This window comes from Acomys russatus, chromosome 20, assembly GCF_903995435.1.
Source record: "Acomys russatus chromosome 20, mAcoRus1.1, whole genome shotgun sequence".
Lineage (NCBI taxonomy): Eukaryota > Metazoa > Chordata > Mammalia > Rodentia > Muridae > Acomys > Acomys russatus.
The window spans coordinates 69,926,391-69,946,975 of NC_067156.1; the positions used below are offsets into that span (position 1 = coordinate 69,926,391).

General features: G+C 43.3%; 1 protein-coding gene across 2 annotated transcripts in view; it reads right to left on the reverse strand.

The window, feature by feature from the left end:
- Znf407 (zinc finger protein 407) overlaps positions 1–20,585 on the reverse strand; it is a 422,429-nt gene that overhangs the window by 188,110 nt on the left and 213,734 nt on the right. The window contains exon 4 of one of the 2 annotated variants that reach the window (XM_051163828.1): positions 11,641–11,745. The exons of the other annotated variant lie outside the window; for it this stretch is intronic. Within the exon in view, the coding sequence (XP_051019785.1) occupies positions 11,679–11,745 (67 nt within the window). The 3' untranslated portion in view covers positions 11,641–11,678. Of the gene's footprint in view, positions 1–11,640; positions 11,746–20,585 lie in introns of those variants that run through there. 2 annotated transcript variants of the gene reach the window in all.

The window sequence follows — 20,585 nt, forward strand, 5'->3', positions numbered from 1 at the left end:
TGCAATAAAACCATGAATGAAAGACCACACATACATACCACATATAGGTAACAGTCATATACTCTCAAAGCCATTGTTAGATGCTGCAAATACATAAGAGATAATTATTTAAATTGAATTAATCATTCATTGAAAGTGTGCACCTATATTGATGGTATTAATAGGGAGTTATGTAAATAATAAGGTATAGTGTGCCTTAAGTAACTTAAGAGTGCAGGAAAAAATGTGGTTTTCCAGTGGAGCAATGTTAAGTGACACAGCACTGAGCGGACATACAAGGAGCTCTAGAGTGGAGGAGGGATAATCACACACCCGTGGGTAGGCTGGATGAACAGAAGGGATCTGCAAGAAGGAAGGAAAAAGCACAGCACAGCCTGTGTGTGTGGAGAGATGAGAAGGGCTTCCCACAGCTGACACTGATTATTTTATAACTTTCTAAAGATACAATTGAGGTTTAAGTTAATGAGGGATATAACAAAAACTGTATTTTGTATTTACTATATGAGATGTTATAATGAATGAAAAATTAAGGCTTTCAAGTACACAGGGAGACAAGATTTGTTTATTCACAAGTTCAACAAATAGCTCTAGAATAAAACTTAGGCTAGGGAAAAGAAAAAAAAAGCAAACAAACTAAGAGAGCTTGTTTAGGATTCTCTTGCCATGGAATCGTTTTGTTCACATGAGGACAAATTTATAGAGATTGTAAAAATATTGCAGTATTGAAAGTGATCAGATTTTCTAGCCAAAAGCCTATGAGAAACATAGACAGAAATTCCCTCATTGTACAGTTAGACTGCAAACATCTATACTCAGTATTTTTAAACAAAATATGAAGATGAGCAAGTAAAAGATATTTTTGGCTAAAGAAACTTGTGTTGATAGACAAATTATATTATTCACATTTTAGCTCAATGCAAACTTGTTCTAATTAATTAAATTTAAATTATCTAAAACTATAGAATTAATATTCATTTTTAATCTCTTCAGCTTATTTTAATGTGGTTAATTTCCATAAAAGTGAGTGAGAAATTGCTAAAGAAGTAGTAGCTAGGAGAAAATATCACAAGTCCAGAAATACCCTAGAGCATATGAGCCTGACACTTCTCAGTACGTTCCTTCTGAAGCAAAACCACAGCCTGTGCAGAGACCATGGTGCCTCAGGTACACAGATCTGAGAAGCACTCACATATATTTAGAACTCACAAAAAGTTACTATTAATAACATGGATGGAAAGAAAAGTAAAGAAATACTGCCTGAAGAGTGCATTCTAGAGGGCCGAGCAATAAAAATGACTCACACTAAAAAAAAAAAAAACCAGGAAAATTTTTCAGAGTTTAGTAAGAGGCCAATATTTTTCAAATTGTATACTAATGGTCTAACAAGGAACAACAGAGTGTAGAAAGAAAACCCATTTTACGAAAAACATCAGTAAAAACAACGTCATTATCTAATTCGCTATGAGAATATTGTAAGTACACTAACAAATGATAATTTAAAACTTGAAATATTTACTATATGTGCAAACACAAATTCCAATTATGACATATATGGTGCAATGGAGTTTCAAAGAAACCATAAACTTATGGACCAATACAGAAAACATAAGGCTGGTTACTAAATTTCATCCAGGGTTATTCTAGTAGACAGGTGTCTGGTGAGGTAGACACTGAACAGTGAGCAGGAAGACAGGGGATCAACAGAAGCTCGTGATCTAGTGCGCCATACAATGAAAAACCTTCACAACACTCTAAACACTAATACATGTAGCTTCATAAAAAGAATGAAAACTTTCACACACAACCTGTAAAATAAAGCAGCATTTAAACACTGAATTTTCATGATTAAAAATTGATCATAAAGGAAGGCTACTGACTTTTTTTAATTTTGTATCCAGCCATTTTGCTGAAGGTGTTTATCAGCTGTAGTAGTTCTGTGGTGGAATTTTGGGGATCGCTTATGGACACTATCGTATCATCTGCAAATAGGGATAATTTGATTTCCTCCTTTCCCATCTGGATCCCCTTCAGCTCCTTTTGTTGCCTTATTGCTCTGGCTAGAACTTCCACTACTACTGGTGCCCCATATTTGACCACGTCCCCTTGATGGGGAGGCCTGGTGGCACTCAGAGGAAGGACAGCAGGTTGCCAAGAAGAGACTTGATACCTTATGAGCATATACAGGGGGAGGAGGTCCCCCTCAGTCAGAGTCATAGGGGAGGGAAATAGGGTGAAAGTGGGAAGGAGGGAGGAACGGGAGGATACAGTGGATGGGATAACAATTGAGATGTAATATGAATACATAAATTTTAAAACATTTAGAGAAAAAATTGATCATAATTGCTGTGTACAACCTTATTTTGTAAGAATGCACACTTATTTTTGAAATGACATAACAGTCAGTTTTAATGAGCCTGAGATTTCATTGTATTAGTCTGTGTGTTTGTTGGTTTGGGGGGCAATGTCTTACTATAGTGCCCTCACTCACCTGGAACTTGCTACATAGAGCGGCTGGCCTTAAACTCACAGACCCCTCCTTCTGCGTGAGGTCAGTTACACACCACAGTGCCCAGCCAAGCCTGAGATGTTTAAGAACTATGCTGAATTCAAATGCAAAATTTAACTTTTTCAGTGAGTTTCTTTATTCAGTTTTCCTAAATCTATATGCACTGTCCACAGACAGCGCCTTCCAGGTGAGGAAGGAAACATGTACCTAATAATGGTACAAACTGGGGTGAGCAGGAGCAGACCTGTAAATAGAGAAAGTAAAGCCAGAACACAAGGATCCAGAGGACGAGCAAGTGACACCTATGGGTACTCCTCCAGCTGTTCTCCATCGCGAGGACCACTGAGCTGCTGGTAAGTTAGGAAGCATAAAACCCTATGAAACAATGCTACTCAATACTCATTACTCAAGCTGTGCAAGTTAAGTATTCAGGCCAACATTCATTTTGTCAAATTTACCAAATGTGACTTAAAATAGGATCTGTGTCAATTTCAGAAAAAGTTACTACAGAACAAATGAACTCTCAATGACAAATGATGAACCACAAATGGTTAACGGGATTCGATGGGGCCCAGCTCTACTGTTTAGTGCCAGCAGAAGGATGCTAAGAGCTAGAATACGGCAGAAGGTAGTTTTCAAACTCAATTCCAGCTAAACATCCTCACAGCATGCAGAGTACTGGGCGGTGCTGGCACTGGGACAATTTTACAAATGGCCACAGGTGATTCAGGTGCATGTGTCCACGAACAACTCCATCAGTCACTGCGTTCATTTCTACGACCAACAGCTCACAAGAAGCAGTGAATATAGAAAAGGGTGTATGCTGGCTCACTGTCCGAGGACACAGTGTGTGCTGGCTCACTGTCTGAGGACACAGTGTGTGCTGGCTCACTGTCTGAGGACACAGTGTGTGCTGCCTCACTGTCTGAGGACACAGTGTGTGCTGGCTCACTGTCTGAGGACACAGTGTGTGCTGACTCACTGTCTGTCTGAGGACACAGTGTGTGCTGGCTCACTGTCTGTCTGAGGACACAGTGTTTGCTGGCTTACTGTCTGTCTGAGGACACAATGTGTGCTGGCTCACTGTAGGAGGACACAGTATGTGCTGGCTCACTGTCTGAGGACACAGTGTGTGCTGGCTCACTGTCTGTCTGAGGACACAGTGTTTGCTGGCTCACTGTCTGTCTGAGGACACAGTGTTTGCTGGCTCACTGTAGGAGGACACAGTGTGTGCTGGCTCACTGTCTGTCTGAGGACACAGTGTGTGCTGGCTCACTGTAGGAGGACACAGTGTGTGCTGGCTCACTGTCTGTCTGAGGACACAGTGTGTGCTGGCTCACTGTCTGTCTGAGGACACAGTGTGTGCTGGCTCACTGTCTGTCTGAGGACACAGTGTGTGCTGGCTCACTGTCTGTCTGAGGACACAGTGTGTGCTGGCTCACTGTAGGAGGATACAGTATGTGCTGGCTCACTGTCTGAGGACACAGTGTGTGCTGGCTCACTGTCTGAGGATACAGTGCGTGCTGGCTCACTGTCTGAGGACACAGTGTGTGCTGGCTCACTGTCTGAGGACACAGTAGGCTTTGCTCGAAGGCACCACAGCAGGAGCTTGGAACTGCTGGTCACTCTGCAGCCACAGCTAGGAAGAAGAGAAAGTGGGCACCAGCGCGCAGCTTCACCCTCCACCTTTTCACTGAGTCCAGGACTGCCCTCCACGGAACAGTGCAGCCCTAAATCACTATAAACTACAGAATTCAGCACAGGCCTTTCCAGAGGCTCGTCTCCTGAGTGACTTGAGATCGTGTCAAGATGACGTCAGCACTAAGCACCAGAAACAGACTTGCCCAGCACTGTGCTGACAGTGAGGAAAGAAGTCTGTTAGACGATACAGAATTCCATGTTACCATGGTGGACTGCGATTACAGAATTCCATGTTACCATGGTGGACTGCGATTACAGAATTCCATGTTACCATGGTGGACTGCGATTACAGAATTCCATGTTACCATGGTGGACTGCGATTACAGAATTCCATGTTACCATGGTGGACTGCGATTACAGAATTCCATGTTACCACGGTGGACTGCGACGACAGAATTCCATGTTACCACGGTGGACTGCGATTACAGAATTCCATGTTACCATGGTGGACTGCGATTACAGAATTCCATGTTACCATGGTGGACTGCGATTACAGAATTCCATGTTAACATGGTGGACTGCGATTACAGACTTCCATGTTACCATGGTGGACTGCGATTACAGAATTGGGCCATGGGCCAGAATGAATAGCAATTCTCCTCAACAAAGCACATCATAAGGGCTTTTAACAATAAGATAAGATACTTACATACAAGCTAAGCAGGGTCAGAAAGGCGTAAAGAGATCTGCAAATGCTACGGGTGCAGGACAGGGCAATGGGCTAACAGCAGGCCACAAGCAAGATGTGTTAGGAAAGAGAGTGATTCCCACAGGCAGGTCGCAGACAACTAAGAGCAGGGTATAGGTTCAGGAATTAATCACATCTGCAGAGTTAAATGTCAGAACCAAAGTGAGCTTCTGACATACTCAGCAGATCCTAGAATATCTTCCCAACTTCAGTGACAGCAGCCACACATGGGCACATATCACTCTAACTCAGGTGTATAAGAAAAATAGGTACCAGCTAAAAGGCGCCTAGATAAGAAAACAAGTAGTTCTTAGAGCATTTGTGTGGGTGGCAGGCAGAGCGAGTGTTGTGGTGTCCACAAAGAACCACTAGCAAAAATGGAGTGAGACAGCCATGTAGGCAAATGAAGATAGGTAGTGTGTGACTGAGAGCATGGTGGTTCATTTCTTCAGTCACTTACATAACCTCCAGGATGCCTGTGAGTCACTCAGACTGCCCTCTCAAGTGTGCTGCAATGACAGCATAAAACAAAGAGGTCAACGCAGCTCCCAATGCCGCAAGCACAGCCTTGGTTTGCTCTCAAGAAATAAGTTATCTCTCTTAAAATCTAGATGAGGGACCACAAGACACAGTGGTTGAAAGAGGTTGCAAATTGAGGGATGAACCTCCAAAACAAGTTCCATTGGGCAAAGAAAAGCTGCAGGGCAAAGGCTCAGGACTGCCAAGATAGCAAAGAACTACACAATGACCAGTGTGTGCTATCCCAGGATGATGGGCAGGGGTCACAGCACCTCCCTTCCAAGAACTAAGGGGAGCCATCCAAGACCTCTGTAATCAACAGTGGGTTATAGCCCCAGCAGCCAACGGAGAGAAGAGAGAACTGGAAGATCACAAACTGGCAGGCCAATACAGTAGTTGTTCGCTGCCGGAAAGGACAGAGAAGTGGTGGGAAAGACTGAAAGACAGGGATGGCTGAGACTGTAGAGATGCTGAGGACTGAGGAGAGGGAAGAGTCTGTGTCTACCTGCTAAGGTAACCTATGCAAAGCCTGTGATAAATGCACATGAGGAAAGGTTCCCCATCAATATTTCACATTTCTTCCCCCCACCTTGGGCTTCCTTTCTCCCCGCCCCCCACACAAAAGATTTATTCATTTATTTTATGAGTGGTTTGCCTGCATATATGTATTCATACCACATGTGTGCCTAATGCCAACAGAGGTTAGATGGTGTCGGAATTAGAGTTAGAGATACTTTTGACTTACCTTGCGGAAGCTTGGAAACCAAAATGCTGAGCTGTTTCTCCAGTCCCCACTTTACATTTTTAGCAACAACAGAGTCCCAGAATAATAATGATGATGATGGATGATGATGGTGATAGTCCCACTAACCTTCTGACAGCAGACCTCTAATCACCCTCATCGAGTGTCCTTCAGTACACAACAGTGCCTTGCCCAGCATCTCCCTGATAAGGACTTAGAAGATTAGGCTGTCCCCATGTTCCTATACCTCACGCTAAGTGCACTTGCTAGTAGCCCCGAGCATGCTACTACTTGTCTAGAAGTCAGCCACATTTTCAACATTTAGAATTCCAATTCACAATGTGGCCATCACACCAGAGAAACAGTACTAGCCAACTACCCTAACACATTTCCATTCTGCTGCTGCTATGTTGCCCCGCTCCTTTTTAGAACACACCCACATTGGTTGAAGAAAACGACTCGTCTATTCAAACTATGTCTATGTGGAGTTCATATCCTTACCTTTAAGAAACAGAATCCTAGACCTGAAATCTTCATTGTTGCAGAGAAAGCAGTTCTTTGCACCATGTCTTAGCAAACAGATCATTCAAGGACTGGGGAGCCTGCTCACCAACTTAAATTTTGCCCAGCACTGAATGTAAGTCTTCAGCTGCAAATGGCAGCTGAGGGCCTTGCCTTCTCAAGGAGTAGTGATTTGTTTTGTTTTGATATCTATGAATTTGTTGTTGTGTTTTAAGGTTCTGGGGGTTTGAACCTGGGGCTTCTTGATGCTAAGCAAGTGCTCTCCCACTGAGGCACACCCTTAACTCTTCTATCTGGTAGTGAGAGGAAAGCGGGAGAGGAGAACAGCCCCGCTCACATGCCTGACCTGGGGAGTGTGCAATGCTGCTGACCTGGGGAGTGTGCAGTACTGGAGGAGACAGGCAGAGGTAGCACTGACACAGCCACAGAGGTGAGTTCTGAAGGGGAGGGTTGACTCTGATGGCTGCTCTGAGGAGGGCAGCAGAGAGAGGGAGCCTGAACTACCTGCCTTGGAGTTCTGGGCTGCAGGTCAGGGTAGGTTTGGGGTGGAAACCCTTTGAGGCTACTGTAGTAAACAGTAAAGTTTTAGCTATTTCTACCCTCATGAAAAGGAAACACACCCACATGTACACATGTAAGCACCCATGTGTGTATACACACTCACTCCTCTATGAAAAACCAGGGTCAAATATATAACATTTAAAGTAAAGTTTTTAAGAAAATATTTATTCTGAAGACTAGTCAAAGCCAAAGTATTAGTAGTTACTTGCAAGCAGGGAACCAGTTTATGATGAACCCTGCAAATGAGGCCGTCTATTTTATTATTTTTCCTGTCTGAAGCATGTTGGGTAATCTTTTTACCCAAATCTCTTAACTGCCTGTGATGAGTCTGCCAAGTCTGGCAAAGATGTCATGCAATGCATTCATAAGCACCATTACGCATTGCTTCCCACCAGTGCGTCTCCATGTTCCACTCACAGGAGAGCTCGAGCAAACAGCTTCTAGAGGTGGAGACTTCTGCTGAGGAGATGGAAGGACTGAACCCCCCCAGAACTGTGAACCAGAAGACATCTGGCTGAATCTCAAGGAGACCAGCCTCAGTTGTGCCAAAGGGTTCTCAGAAGAGCAATCAGGTACGAAAGGAGGGTGAAACTGTCCCTACATACAAATCACCTCAACCTTTAGACATACAGTAATTACTTAATAAAGAAACTGGACTATGCTTTGACAAGGCTCCATCAGTACACGTTTCCCCTCACCAAGAAAAGATGCCAAATTACCTGTGGTGTGTGTGCGTGTGCATGTGCGTGTGTGTGTGTGTGTGTGTGTGTGTGTGTGTGTGTGTGCTCACGTGCGTGCTAGACTCATAAACTGATCATGAGAATTTAATATTCAATTTTAAGGGGCACAACTATATAAACTGAGGCTCTATGTACACAGATATCTGTGATGCATGCTGAGATGCCCCAACACCACGCATGTGATGTGCTGAAGAAGCATAGCGCCCTCCCGTGTCCTCCAGGCCTCACCTGGCCACTTGTCTCAGGCACAAACTGAAACCACCCAGCCTTCAGCAGCTCCTGATGACCGACTCCTTTGGCCTCCACTGAAACAAGCCCTCACCAGTCAACCTCTAAGTTTCTGATCTGTGGCCACCACTCTGCCCCACTGCCACCTTCTAGTCCAAGTCACCATCATCTAGAGTAAGAAGCACTGCCTTAGTCTCCAGAGAAGATCACACACAGCTCAGCCAGAGTAAATGATCAAAGAATAAGTGGGCACTCAGGCTACTCAAGGGCATTTTTCTCAGTGTCCTCAGGCTGACCTGGCTCTCCTTAGTCACCATGTGCTGGGAAACAAGTCAGCTTTCTATCCTGACGCTTCTCAGGGGCCTATTCCTGTCTCTGGACACAGTCAGCATGCGTGTCTCATGCACACTTGTGCTAGCTAGTTACTGAGATGGGCACTGACAACACCATCAGGGAAGAGTCACTCCCCAGAACTCGACCAGTTACTGCCCTTTAGAGTAACAATCACTTCTGGACACCTGTGCTGTCAGTTTACACCACATCCAAATGTAAGCTCTCTGCAGACCATGAACTTGGTCACTACCATTGATAAATGAATCATTAGCACCCACAGCAGTGCCTTGCTCATTCCCACAGATGGAGGACAGGGCTCCCTTAGGCTCATGGCTCCCTTTGGCTCACCTACTGTCCTCCTTGTAGGTGGCTACTTGGATCCTGGAATGGAATTTGGTCCCCATGCTTCCACTGTCACAATACGCCCCCATTTCCCAGAAGGAAGAAGACACTTTACATCCACATGACAGCAGGATCACCTGGACCACAAGAACAACCAGGATGTTGTGGCTTTTAGGTTGACTTTGCAGTGACATTGCAGTCCAAAAAGATAAAAGTTTCTTTCAGCTTTAACAGCAGCCTGGGTGCAGGTCCCCCTTCTCAGGATGTACACTGAGAAGAACAACTCTGTTCCCCAGTCTGCTTGGCTTTATTTGGGGGAGAGGAGTTACCTTTCTCTCTCCAAACTCTGCCAAGTCAGAGTAAGCAAGTCCTTAATAGTTCCTGCCTCACAAATATGTCTGTCAGATATACTGGGCTAGAAGGCTGAAGATGATGCTTCAGTGGTTTTGGGTGACTGTTCAGGCAGCAAACTGTCATTTGTGAAGCTGCTAACCTGCACTTCCAGTTCACTCAGGTAACTAAGTTTTATTCCTTCTCAAGTCTCTGATGGGGTTGAAGACCAGATAGTTTAGTTTTACAGTTAAGCTTAGTTGTTTAGGGGTAAGACGCTTTTAGGTCAAGATAGATTTAAGTTGATAGAGATGAGATATGATAGATACTGATTTACATTCAGAATTTTAGACTCACCAAAATAGAAAAGATATTTTCTTCAAGATTGCCAAATATAAATAACCAAAACACTATGAATGTAACATTTATATAATTCCTGATTGTTTCCATGGTTCTTCTTGCTGTATGTAGTATATTGTTTTTATCTGTTCAAACAAAAAACAAAACAAAGTCCCAGCCGCCACATGATCTGCCGGCCCCTTTGTGCCTGCTGCTCATAGGTAAGATGTAGCTCCTGCTGCCCATGTGTGCTCCCTACCATGACACTCACGGAATCACCCTCAGAAACTATACACAGCCCCCAAATAAATGCTTTCTTTTATAAGCTGCCTTAATCATGGTGTGTCTTCACATCAATAGAAAGGTAACTAAGACAAAAGTTAGTCCCAGGAGCGGGAGAATATTCTGACCATTGGGCTCAACCATGTTCATAGCAGCCTTATTCATAATAGCCAGAACATGGAAACAGCCTAAGTGTCCCTCAGTAGAAGAGTGGATAAAGAAACTGTGGTACATATACACTATGGAATACTACTCAGCTATTAAAAACAAGGAATTCCCGAAATTTGTGGATAAATGGATTGAGCTAGAAATGATCATAATGAGTGAGTTAACCCAGAAGCAGAAAGAATTTTTTTTTTAAACAAGGTCTTTCTGTGTAGCCTTGGCTGTCCTGGACTAGCTTTGTAGACCAGGTAGGCCTTGAACTCGCAGCGATCTGCCTGCCTCTGCCTCCCCAGTGCTGGGATTAAAGGCGTGCACCAGCATGCCTGGCCTCTAAGGAAATCTTAAAGGGCTACCCTATCAAGAGCTTGGGAGGCAGTGGTACTGAGGAGCAAGGTGGACTATGGAGTCCCAGCTCAAGAGTTTTCAGAGGGGAATAATATTCCTGACTGGGCTAGAGACCATCCTTGTGATAGTTTGGCTTCCTTCTGTCTTTCTCTTAAGAATCTACCTGAGGCTCAATTGCAGAGTTTTGAATTAATATCATCAGCAAATAGGATTTCAACACTACCTACTACTATGCCATGTGGATATCGTTGCCATTTTATTAATTTCTTTATTTATTCAATTCACATCCTGCCCGCAAGCAGTTCTTTCTAGGAGCGTCTCTAAGTGGAGCAATGAACAGCCAGAACTATCTCAAGTCTCCAAAGGCCCCGCCTCCTGTTTTTGGCTCACATTTATATCTCCCCTCAGAATTGTTCAAGGATATTTTTCAGCTGGTTAATAACCAATCTCCCCCACACGGTGGTTCGACTTCTAAGGGGATAAACATCGTCTGCTCTCTCACAAGTCTTTTTGTCATCCTCCACTTGTGATCTACACAAAAAGTATGTTTATCGCTCCTTCAGACCCACATGAAGACTGAGCTTCCCATTGGCTATGTCTGTGTAGAAGGCCCAGGTCCGTCCAGTCCATGCATGGACCTTGGCTGGTACTTCAGTCTCCACAAGCCCCTCTGGGCCCTGGTTAGCTGGCTCTGGTGGTCTTCTTGTGCAGCTCCTGTCACCTGTAGGTCCTTTTCTCATCCTCCCACTTTTCCACAAAACCCTTTATACTTCACCCGATGTTTGGGTCTTAGCATCTGTTTCAAGAGTTAAACAAAGACTTCTGTCAAAAGAGGACTCTCAAATGGCCAAGAAACACTTAAAAGAAATGTTCAATGCCCTTAGTCATCAGGGAAATGAAAATCAAAATGACTCTGAGATTCCATCTTGCACCTGTCAGAATGTCCAAGATCAAAAATCCAAGTAATAGCACATGCTGACGAGAATGTGAAGAAAGGGGAACACTCCTCCATTGCTGGTGGGAGTGGAAACTTGTACATGGGACCAGCCCAGAACTGTGCTATAGTCAGCAAAGCTGGAAGGGGTAGGGAGGACAAAGCCTCATCAACTTTTTGACATATAGCATAGAGTTGCTGGGTTTGAAGTTTGTCTTGCTGAGAGTTTCTGTCTTGCTTTGGTTCAGTATCTCCTCACTACGCCCCTTTACCTCTCTTTTGGAATGGTAGTTGTCTTTGGGGTTTCATTGCTGTGAAACTCACCATGGCCAGAGCAACTCTTATAAAAGAAAACATTTATTAGGGCTGGCTTAGAGTTTCAGAGGTTTGGTCCTTTACCTTCATGGTAGGAAGCACAGCAGAGTACAGGCAGATGTGGTGCTGTAGAAGGAGCTGAGAGTTCCACATCTGGAGCAGCAGGCAGAAGGAGACTCTGTTTCACATAGCTTGAGCATATAAAACTCACACACGTTCAACAAAGCCACACCTACCCCAACAAGGCCACATCTCCTAATAGTGCCACTCTCTATGGACCAAGTGTTCACACACATGAGTCTATGAGGTCCATACATAGTCAAACCACCACCATAGTGTATATTCTGTGTCACTGGATGCTGGATGCATGCAATTTGCTTTTTGATTTTCACAGTTAGAGTTAAGACTTCCTTGAGTCTCGGAAAGATCTTTGTACTTTGGAATTTTAAACATTGAGACTGTAACAGATTAAGGGGACTTTTAAGGTTGGATTAAACATATTTTGCATTATGACACAGCTACAAGTCCACGGGCTCCAGTATAATGTTGAATGAGATTTGCCCTATAGCTTCATATATTTGAATGCTTGTTTCACAGTTGGTGGACTGTTTAGAAAGGATTAGGAGATGCAGCCTTGTTAGAGTAGGTGTGTTAATGGGGGTTGCTATGGTGTCTCTTCACAGCAAATGAAATGTAACTAAGACAAATGGACATGCATCTTCCTGTTAGAAATGGCTACATTCCCCATTGCTGCGATATATGGGCAAAGGAGTGAGATTGGCCAATGAAATCTATCATGTATATCTCAAAGGGTCCCGAAAGACAATAAAGGAGTCCATAGTGAGTTTATCCTTAGCTACCTCTCTGACTTTTGTGACTTTAGGAACTCATAGGAACATGTGGTATCGCTGAATGCTATATGAAAAGGGAGGCAGAATGTGACAGAGAAATACAGCGCAGAGGTTCCTCCATCTTATATTCTTACTGAGCCCATTTCAGGTTTAATTAGATTTGATGTCCTTGATGGAGAATCCTATAGAAAATAACTAAACTCTACTCTAGGAACCTAAGGTCAGGATGTCCTGGCTAACTTATCTTAGCTTCTGTTAAGCTGACTTTTGGGGGGCAACCCCCTCCAGCTAACTACTTATCTTAGCATCTGTTAAATAGTTTGCTTCTGTGAAGCCCACCTGAAGCTGTCAACCAAGATGGCAGTGTGGTTCTTGTCTTTAAAAACCCTGTGCTCTAGATACTTGAGTCTACACCTAAATCCATGAGTGCTTGAGTGCTGTCCCAGCCAACTGGAATACAGGCTTTCATTTGGCTATAAACTATGCCTGTGTGGTCATCTCTCATGGGCTACCCATAACCGAGTAATGGAAGCCCAAGCTATAAAACGTGTATGAGATAACTCTACCGGACTTGCAAACTCCTGATGCTCAGATATGTCCCTGCCACTATCACAAGATGATAAGACACAAATACACACCACATGGAACCTTTCACCCTGACCACAGATGATCCGTTTTGCTTACTATTGCTTTGTTAAAGTGCACGAGCAAGAGCAGTTGAGAAGGAAAGGGTTTATTTCAGCTTACTTGTTATACTCAGACAAGGAGGGAATCCAGGGCAGAAGCTCAAGACAGGAACCTGGAGGCAGGAACTGAATTACAGACCGTGGAGAAATGCTGCTTATTACTTTGCTCGGATACCTCTCTTATTCAGCACAGGATGCCTGCCTAGAATTGGCACAGCCCACCGTGTAGTGAAATCTCTCCCATCAGGTGATCAAGAAATGTCCCACAGGCATGCCGGAGGACAATCTAATGGAGGCAATTCCTCAATATTTCTTCACATGTGTCAATAGTCTGTGTCAAGTTGTAAAAGGCAAACCATCGCAGCCATCAATGTAGTAATTCCCCAGGACTGGAAAGAAGGAGAAGGAAAACTTCAAATGATTCCATGTATCTATGAAGTAGAAATGTCAGTCAGAAAAGCACTAACTGGCCTAATGATGGAACAGCATCCAGAGTTAAGAAGAAGCAGACAGAACTAGTGGAAGAGCTTTCCTACCATGAAAACAATAAGCTCCACAAGCACAGCCTGCATGCGTGGGAGGCCCTGGCTCTCATTCTTATCTGCCCAAACACTTGGTATGCGCAAAACTATGCAGAACAAGACACTAAAGTAACCACAAAGTGTCAACTACATCATGATAGAAAACATCTCTACTACACAGGACTCTCAGGGGACCCTAACTACCCAAAGCAGAGCCACAAGGCTTGCAAACCATATGAAGACAGCCAGTAACGTGGATTTGCCTTTTCTAAGTCCTAAAATGACCAGATCTCTTTAATTATACGGTACTGTTCAAAGTATGATGTGACTGCCCAAAGATAAAATTTCCTGTAAATACACAGTGTCATTTAGTATTAAACACTTATCCTTAGTCTCTCGATCAATGTTCTCCAAGCAAAACAGGAAGGGAAAAAAGCAAATTAACTTATAAGTCCTAGAATATAAGAAATTAATGAACCATGAGAGAAAATAAAATAAAGAGGTGCACTGGTACAAAGAAGACAATATAATTAAGCTAGGCCTTCTCTCACACCTCACACCCATCAGAATGGCTACTATTAAAACTTAATTAATTAGCCAATTAAATGAGAAAGAGAAAAAGCAAGTATTGGTGGGGATTTAAAATAAGGGAGATTCTTTTTATATTTCTAGTGGGAAGGAAAATGGTACAGGCTCTACGGAAAACAGAATAATCATCAGATGGGAGGGGTGAAGAGAAAAGGAGAGGGACGCCAGTGGGGACAAGGAAAAAGGAGAACAAAAGCAGAGAACGAAGAGGAGCAAAATGGAGGGAAAAAGGAAGGACCTGGCGAGAGGAAAATAGAGGGGAAGGAACAGGTAAGGGGGGGGGGGGGCGGATACATACACACCAAACCAGGAACTAGTCCTAATAGACAAAACATGAAATGACCAACTGAGAATAACCCTCACTTTCAGAGGAAAAGAACAAATGTGACAAGACAAAAGCACATGGGTAAGTACTGCAGAGGAGCTGCCTGTGAACGCAGAGTGGCAGCTTTAGCGCAAACTTATACCTACTGCATGGCTGATGTCCATAGTCTATTCCTATTAAAACTAAATAAATTGTATTAGTAACTTAAATTGATTGAGAGAGAGGAGGGGACGGAGGAAGAAAAGGAGGGAGGGAGAGAAGGAGGGAAGGAGGGAGAAAGGGAGGGAGGGGGAGGGAGAGAGAGAGAGAGAGAGAGAGAGAGAGAGAGAGAGAGAGAGAGAGAGAGAGAGAGAGAGAGAGAGAGCACAAGCCAGAGTGTGAGAGTGAGAGAAGGGGGTTGGGAAGAGTAAGGGGTTGTTACCACTTTGCAGCAATAGAGCCTCTGTAGCCTGGCTATCCTTCACTTTGTATAGTTTCTATAAATTGAAGCTGTCTGGTTTCAAACTCACAGAAATCCACCTGCCTCTGCCTCCAAAGTGCTGAGATTAAAGATATGTGCCTTGAAATACCGTGAAAATTAATACCATGAAAACTAAAACACCAAGGACTGTCCTCCTACCAAAAAAAAAAAAAAAAAAAAAAAAAAAAAAAACCAGCAAAACTGTCTTTTGGAATAGATGCCATGGATTGTCTTCCTGTGTATGAAGTACCGTAAGAATGGGAACGGTAGCAGAAGGTAAAACTGTCTATATTTCACACATGTTTTATGCAATAGGCTGTATGTAATTTCATATAATACTTCCAAAATTTTTGTGCAAGAACGCAGTTTCTAGTATAGAATCTTCCCCTTGCAGCAGAGAAGACATTTAACTGTTCTAAGACTTTAAAGATCTCTGGATCTCAGGGTTTCAGACCAGGGATGCTCAGAGCACACTTCAGCTCCTCCACTGGAAGGAAGAGGGTCAGGGACGACACAGGAGAATTTCTATGTTCAATTGCCACCATGGTGGGGGACACACATGGAGTTATATTAGCACAAAGTCTTTTCTATGCGACCTGCTATCACATGGCCTGACTCACACCAGAGCCCACAGTGCATGCACCTAGAGGATGGGTAGTCACCTTGATATCACACACTGAAGGATCTAGCGACCTATCTCTCTAGGACCTTTCCTGAGTTTTATTGCATAAATGTAATATTACATATTGGAATTATTATAGAAACACACACACAATCTCTCTCTCTCTCTCTCTCTCTCTCTCTCTCTCTCTCTCTCTCTCTCTCTCTCTCTCATGCACACACACCAAAACAAAAACAACACCAAATGGTAAAGCTGCTACAAGAAAGTGACAAAGAAAAGCAAGTTAGCAGTTAAGCCCCAAGGCTCTCAAAAGGCTACAGGATGAACAAGCAGAGGCACCGTGGCACCGTGAGGGAGTTTGGTGCAACAGGTGAAGGGTTGGCAAACTACAATCACTGCTGCATAGGTAGGTGACAAGAGAGTTTGGTTGGACAGTTAAAGTCAGAACCATGCCGCCCCCCAAAAGTCACCAATAGCCTTGACAAGGACAAACTGATGGCAAAGTCTAATTCGATGAACACAGAATCGTGGAGGAGAGTGCAGAGGAGAGACTGAACTTTTGATAGGTGGAGATAATCTGTTAACTGGACAGGAATAGTTTAGGTCAGGGAGGCTGTTTTCCTTTTGTAGAGTGGAAGATGCCATAGTTTGGTTCTACTTGTGGAATAATGCTGTGAAGGAAGCAGGACAAAGTCACTGAAGACAGAGGATGAGCACAGCTACAGCCAGTCAGATGGATTAACACTACTGGGCTCCTGCACACTGACCACTAGGAGGCAGGGCATATGAAGACAGAAGCTTGCAGCTGGTGAGAGGAGGGCAGGAGGACAGGAGGGAGGGATGTAGCCCCTTCACTTATACAGTCCCTCTGAAAGACTGGTGGGCAGAGCCAAGGTGAGATGAGCAGTTAGAAGATGGAGGGAGGAAGCAGCAGGTGACAACAGCCTTCAGATTCTGGGACATGACCAACTGAGGTTGGCAAGGGCTCTCATCACACTTAATGGTGTTTAGGCTCCCCCTATCTCTTTGAATTTTTTAAAATCTAGCTTTCTAGAAGTTATCTTTTTCTGTGTATCTATATATAAAATTAAAACTTTCTATAAGCGTGAGCTATTTATTACCCAAAGTCCTAAACTCACACTCACTGCAGAAACTGTTTTTGGTTTTGTTTGGTTTGGTTTTGGGGATGGAGGCATGTTTATTAGCTGATGGAAAAATAGGAACCAATTGATTTGGTATCAGAGAAGTGAGAGTACAGGGTTGGAATCTTTAACTCCCTTCTCTCTTTCAAGCTCTCCAGGCATTTAAAAACTGCTGACTTATCAGTCAAATACTGTTTGAATTCAGTCATCTGTTAGGACACATGTAGTCAAGAAAGCCAGCACAAACATCATGTCAAACGCTACTCCACTCTATACTGGCTTTACTTGCTTTCTCTCTATGGAGAGGCACGCTCAGTACGGTCAGCGTGCCTTCAAACTGAGCCCAATGTGGCGGCCTAGACACTCCACGCGTCTGCATTCCTAAATATAAGGGTCGCCTATTCCTATTACCGAAAAGTGTGTTTCTAAATAATTTAACAAAATGAGGGTCTACTTTTCGCACTTCACTAAAGAGATGAAAACCACACAGCACAAATAACCTATAATTTCAAGTTTGGTTGAATTTCGTCTTTTCTAGTCCAGAAAACTCAAGCCCTTAGCTAGTACACTAGACCTCGTTTCAGGATCTACTGTACTTACTGACAGCATTAGTGACAGATTATCAAAATCACTATCAAAATTAAATTCATAAAGAGAACAAAAACAAGTTATAAAAAGTTTTTAAGACTGTGGAGCTAGGGAGCACAGATGCGAGAGGACAAACGGCATCTGTTTTCCCGAGTTTAGGGTACCTCACTCTAGGTCCACTTACCCTCAAATGTCATGATTTCATTTTTCTTTACAGTTAAATAGTGTTTCCTTGTGTATATAACACATTTTGTTTTGTTTTTCGAGACAGAGTTTCTCTGTGTAGCCCTGGCTGTCCTGGACTAACTTTGTAGAATAGACAGGCCTCAAACTCACAATGATCCACCTGCCTCTGCCTCCCGAGTACTGGGATTAAAGGCGTGAGCCACCACCGCCTGGCTTGTACCACATATTTTAATATTCCACTCATGTGTTGTTTCCATTTCATGGCTATTGTGAATTGGAAGGCAATGGAGATTACTGAGCAAGTATCTGTGGGGTAGGATATTGAAACATTGAAGTCCTGCAGCCATCTTGTTGAGCTGTGCAGAGCTCTGTGACTCAGACAGGTGCATACTGAAACACTGGAAGTATAACAGAGCAAGCCTGCCAGATATTCTGACTTTACTTAAAACTTTCACACCATATGTTTGCTATTCTATTGATGTCACCACGGTTGGGCCTCTTATTCCTGTTTTTCTTTTTATGTCCCGGTCCTTGTAATTTAAAAGATAATGATAATAGCACTTCTAACATTATTGTTAATTTTCAAAAACAATCTGTGGGAGTGTTGGTGTCTTATTCATCCTGATACAAAAGTTTAAGACAGGCTCATTTTAGCAATCACCATAAGACTTCAGCAAACAACCCTGACGCTGACACATAGTTCCCTCTCTGGAAGGTGACAGTCATGTCACAATCAAGCCTGGTTTCCAGCTGTGGCGTGTCTCAGCACAGACTGGGAGGAAGCAGACAGACCGAGTAAATTGTTTCCTTTATAATTTATCCTGAGTGCTGCTAAAACACTTTATTCTTTATTCACATTTAGTATTTTTTCCTATTCAATGGCCTTCAACTGAGTTAAATACAATAAAAACATGTTTAAAAGTTGTATTATTTTAATGTACTGAATACTGACTTCCAGGATTGGAAGCAAGCCACCTGAGAATGAATAATAATCTATTCTGTGGTCCTCCATAGAAGGCCATAACTGTGCATGATAGTTCTGTGTGCTATAGTTCACATTTGGATTCCTAACTGAGCCAAAAGTGTGTGTGTGTGTGTGTGTGTGTGTGTGTGTGTGTGTGTGTGTGTGTGTGTGTGAGTCTAAAAAGACAGCTGCTGAGTTAAAACATGCAAAGGAGCTTTGCTTCTTTTAGTCAGAACAGGTAACTTTTACAGTGAAGAAACTTCCTTTGACAATCTCGAAATGACTCCACAAACACATACACATAAGCACCAGTTCAGACTCAGCTGACAAAAACAGGGTGAGTGTCAGGTACGTACAGTAAAGCACACTACAAGACCCAAAAGGACAAAACCCACCCATCCTGGGCAAAGAGAAGTCATTAAAACCCGTCAAGTTGTGATGGTGTGACATGTGGCCACGCAGTCACAGGTGTCAGCCTACACCGGACAGCGCTGCTGCTCTGCTTGGCGCCCTGTTCCAGCAACTGTGACTCCTGCTGGTAACAGAAGAGATCGTTCAACCACAGTGTAACTGAGCTGTGCACCCTATCTTCATCACATTGTCAAGGGAAATCTCACATTTTCAAGTTGGGGTTTAGAGGAACAAAATTTAGCTAAAGGAAATAGCACCTTCTGCATTTTCTTTATGCTTTAACAAAAAGCCTTTAATGCAAGGAATAATCTGTTCAATTACAACTGGGCTATAGATTAACAGATTATCATGTACCCAAACTCAGAGTAGCTAGCTGTAAAATGGTGTGCAAAAACTATGTGCTCCAGAGTCACACTTAAACAAATTGCCATCCATTACATTTTTGGAAACTAAATACTGTGAAATCTCTTCACTTGTTCAGAACAATCTTCATAGGATTCTGAGCATATATGGATTTGAGAGAAGTGACAGACGTGGTCCTCTGCGCATGTCTAACATAGCTTCAGGTTTGTGTTGCTGTGGGGTTCTGGCGTGTGTGAATGAGCGTGCCTCTGTATCTAAATCTGCTTCTTGTGCCCTCTCCTGAACTCTTTTGCTTTGCTTTGTTTTGTCCAATTCCAATAGGCTAATTCTTGTTTTATTTTATCTTTATCCCTTAGAAACCTGTTTGCTAGCCAGGTGTATTGGTGCACACCTTGAAGCTCAGCACTCTGGGAGGCAGAGATGGGACTCTCTGAGCTCAGTCTGGTCCACAAAGTGAGGGCAGCCAGGGCTGTTATACAGAACAGCCCTGTCTCAAAAACTCAAAACAAACAAACAAACAAACAACTAAAAAAAAAAACACCCCAAAGCAAAAACAAACAAAAAGTTCAAAGGGGGGATGTTTGTTTTCTAATGAGAAACAGAAAGGAGGTGGGTCCAGATGGGAGAGGAGGAGAGGAGGAGAGAGAGAGAATGGGAGAATGGAAGAGGGGGAGAGGGGGAGAGGGGGAGAGGAGGAGAAGGGGAGAGGAGAAAGGAGGAGGAGAAGGGGAGAGGGGGAGAGGGGGAGAGAGGAACTGGAGGAGCAGAGGGAACAGAAACTATAATTAGGATATATTATATAAGGAAAAAAACTACTTTCAATGAAAAGGAAAAAACTGAGTAACTATGAGAGAAAGATTTATCTAAAAAACAATACTCGTATGAGCTAAAATAATAAAATAGATGCCTTGAATGTGGGTGGAGAAATTTGAACACATCCATGTGCAAATTACTTGTTTGCACAAAAATATTATTACATGCATGTTTCTAACAAATAAAATTTAGTTAAGTTTTTACAAATACCACCTAACTAAGCCAGAAAGAGACAAAGTGAAGATTAGAAACTGAGTACAGAAAGCACTGGAGTAAGCCTCACCACAGGAAGAGGGGCCACCCTGCTAAAGGACATCCCATGGACACGCCATGGAAGAACACAGCAGCAGGCGGCTGGAGCTGCACCTTATTCCTGCAGCCCTAGGTCCCAGGCATCATGAGCTCACATGAATAAAGGGCACACACAATGCTTACATGAAGGTCCTCTCGGGAAAGCTCCATGGCAGCTTGTT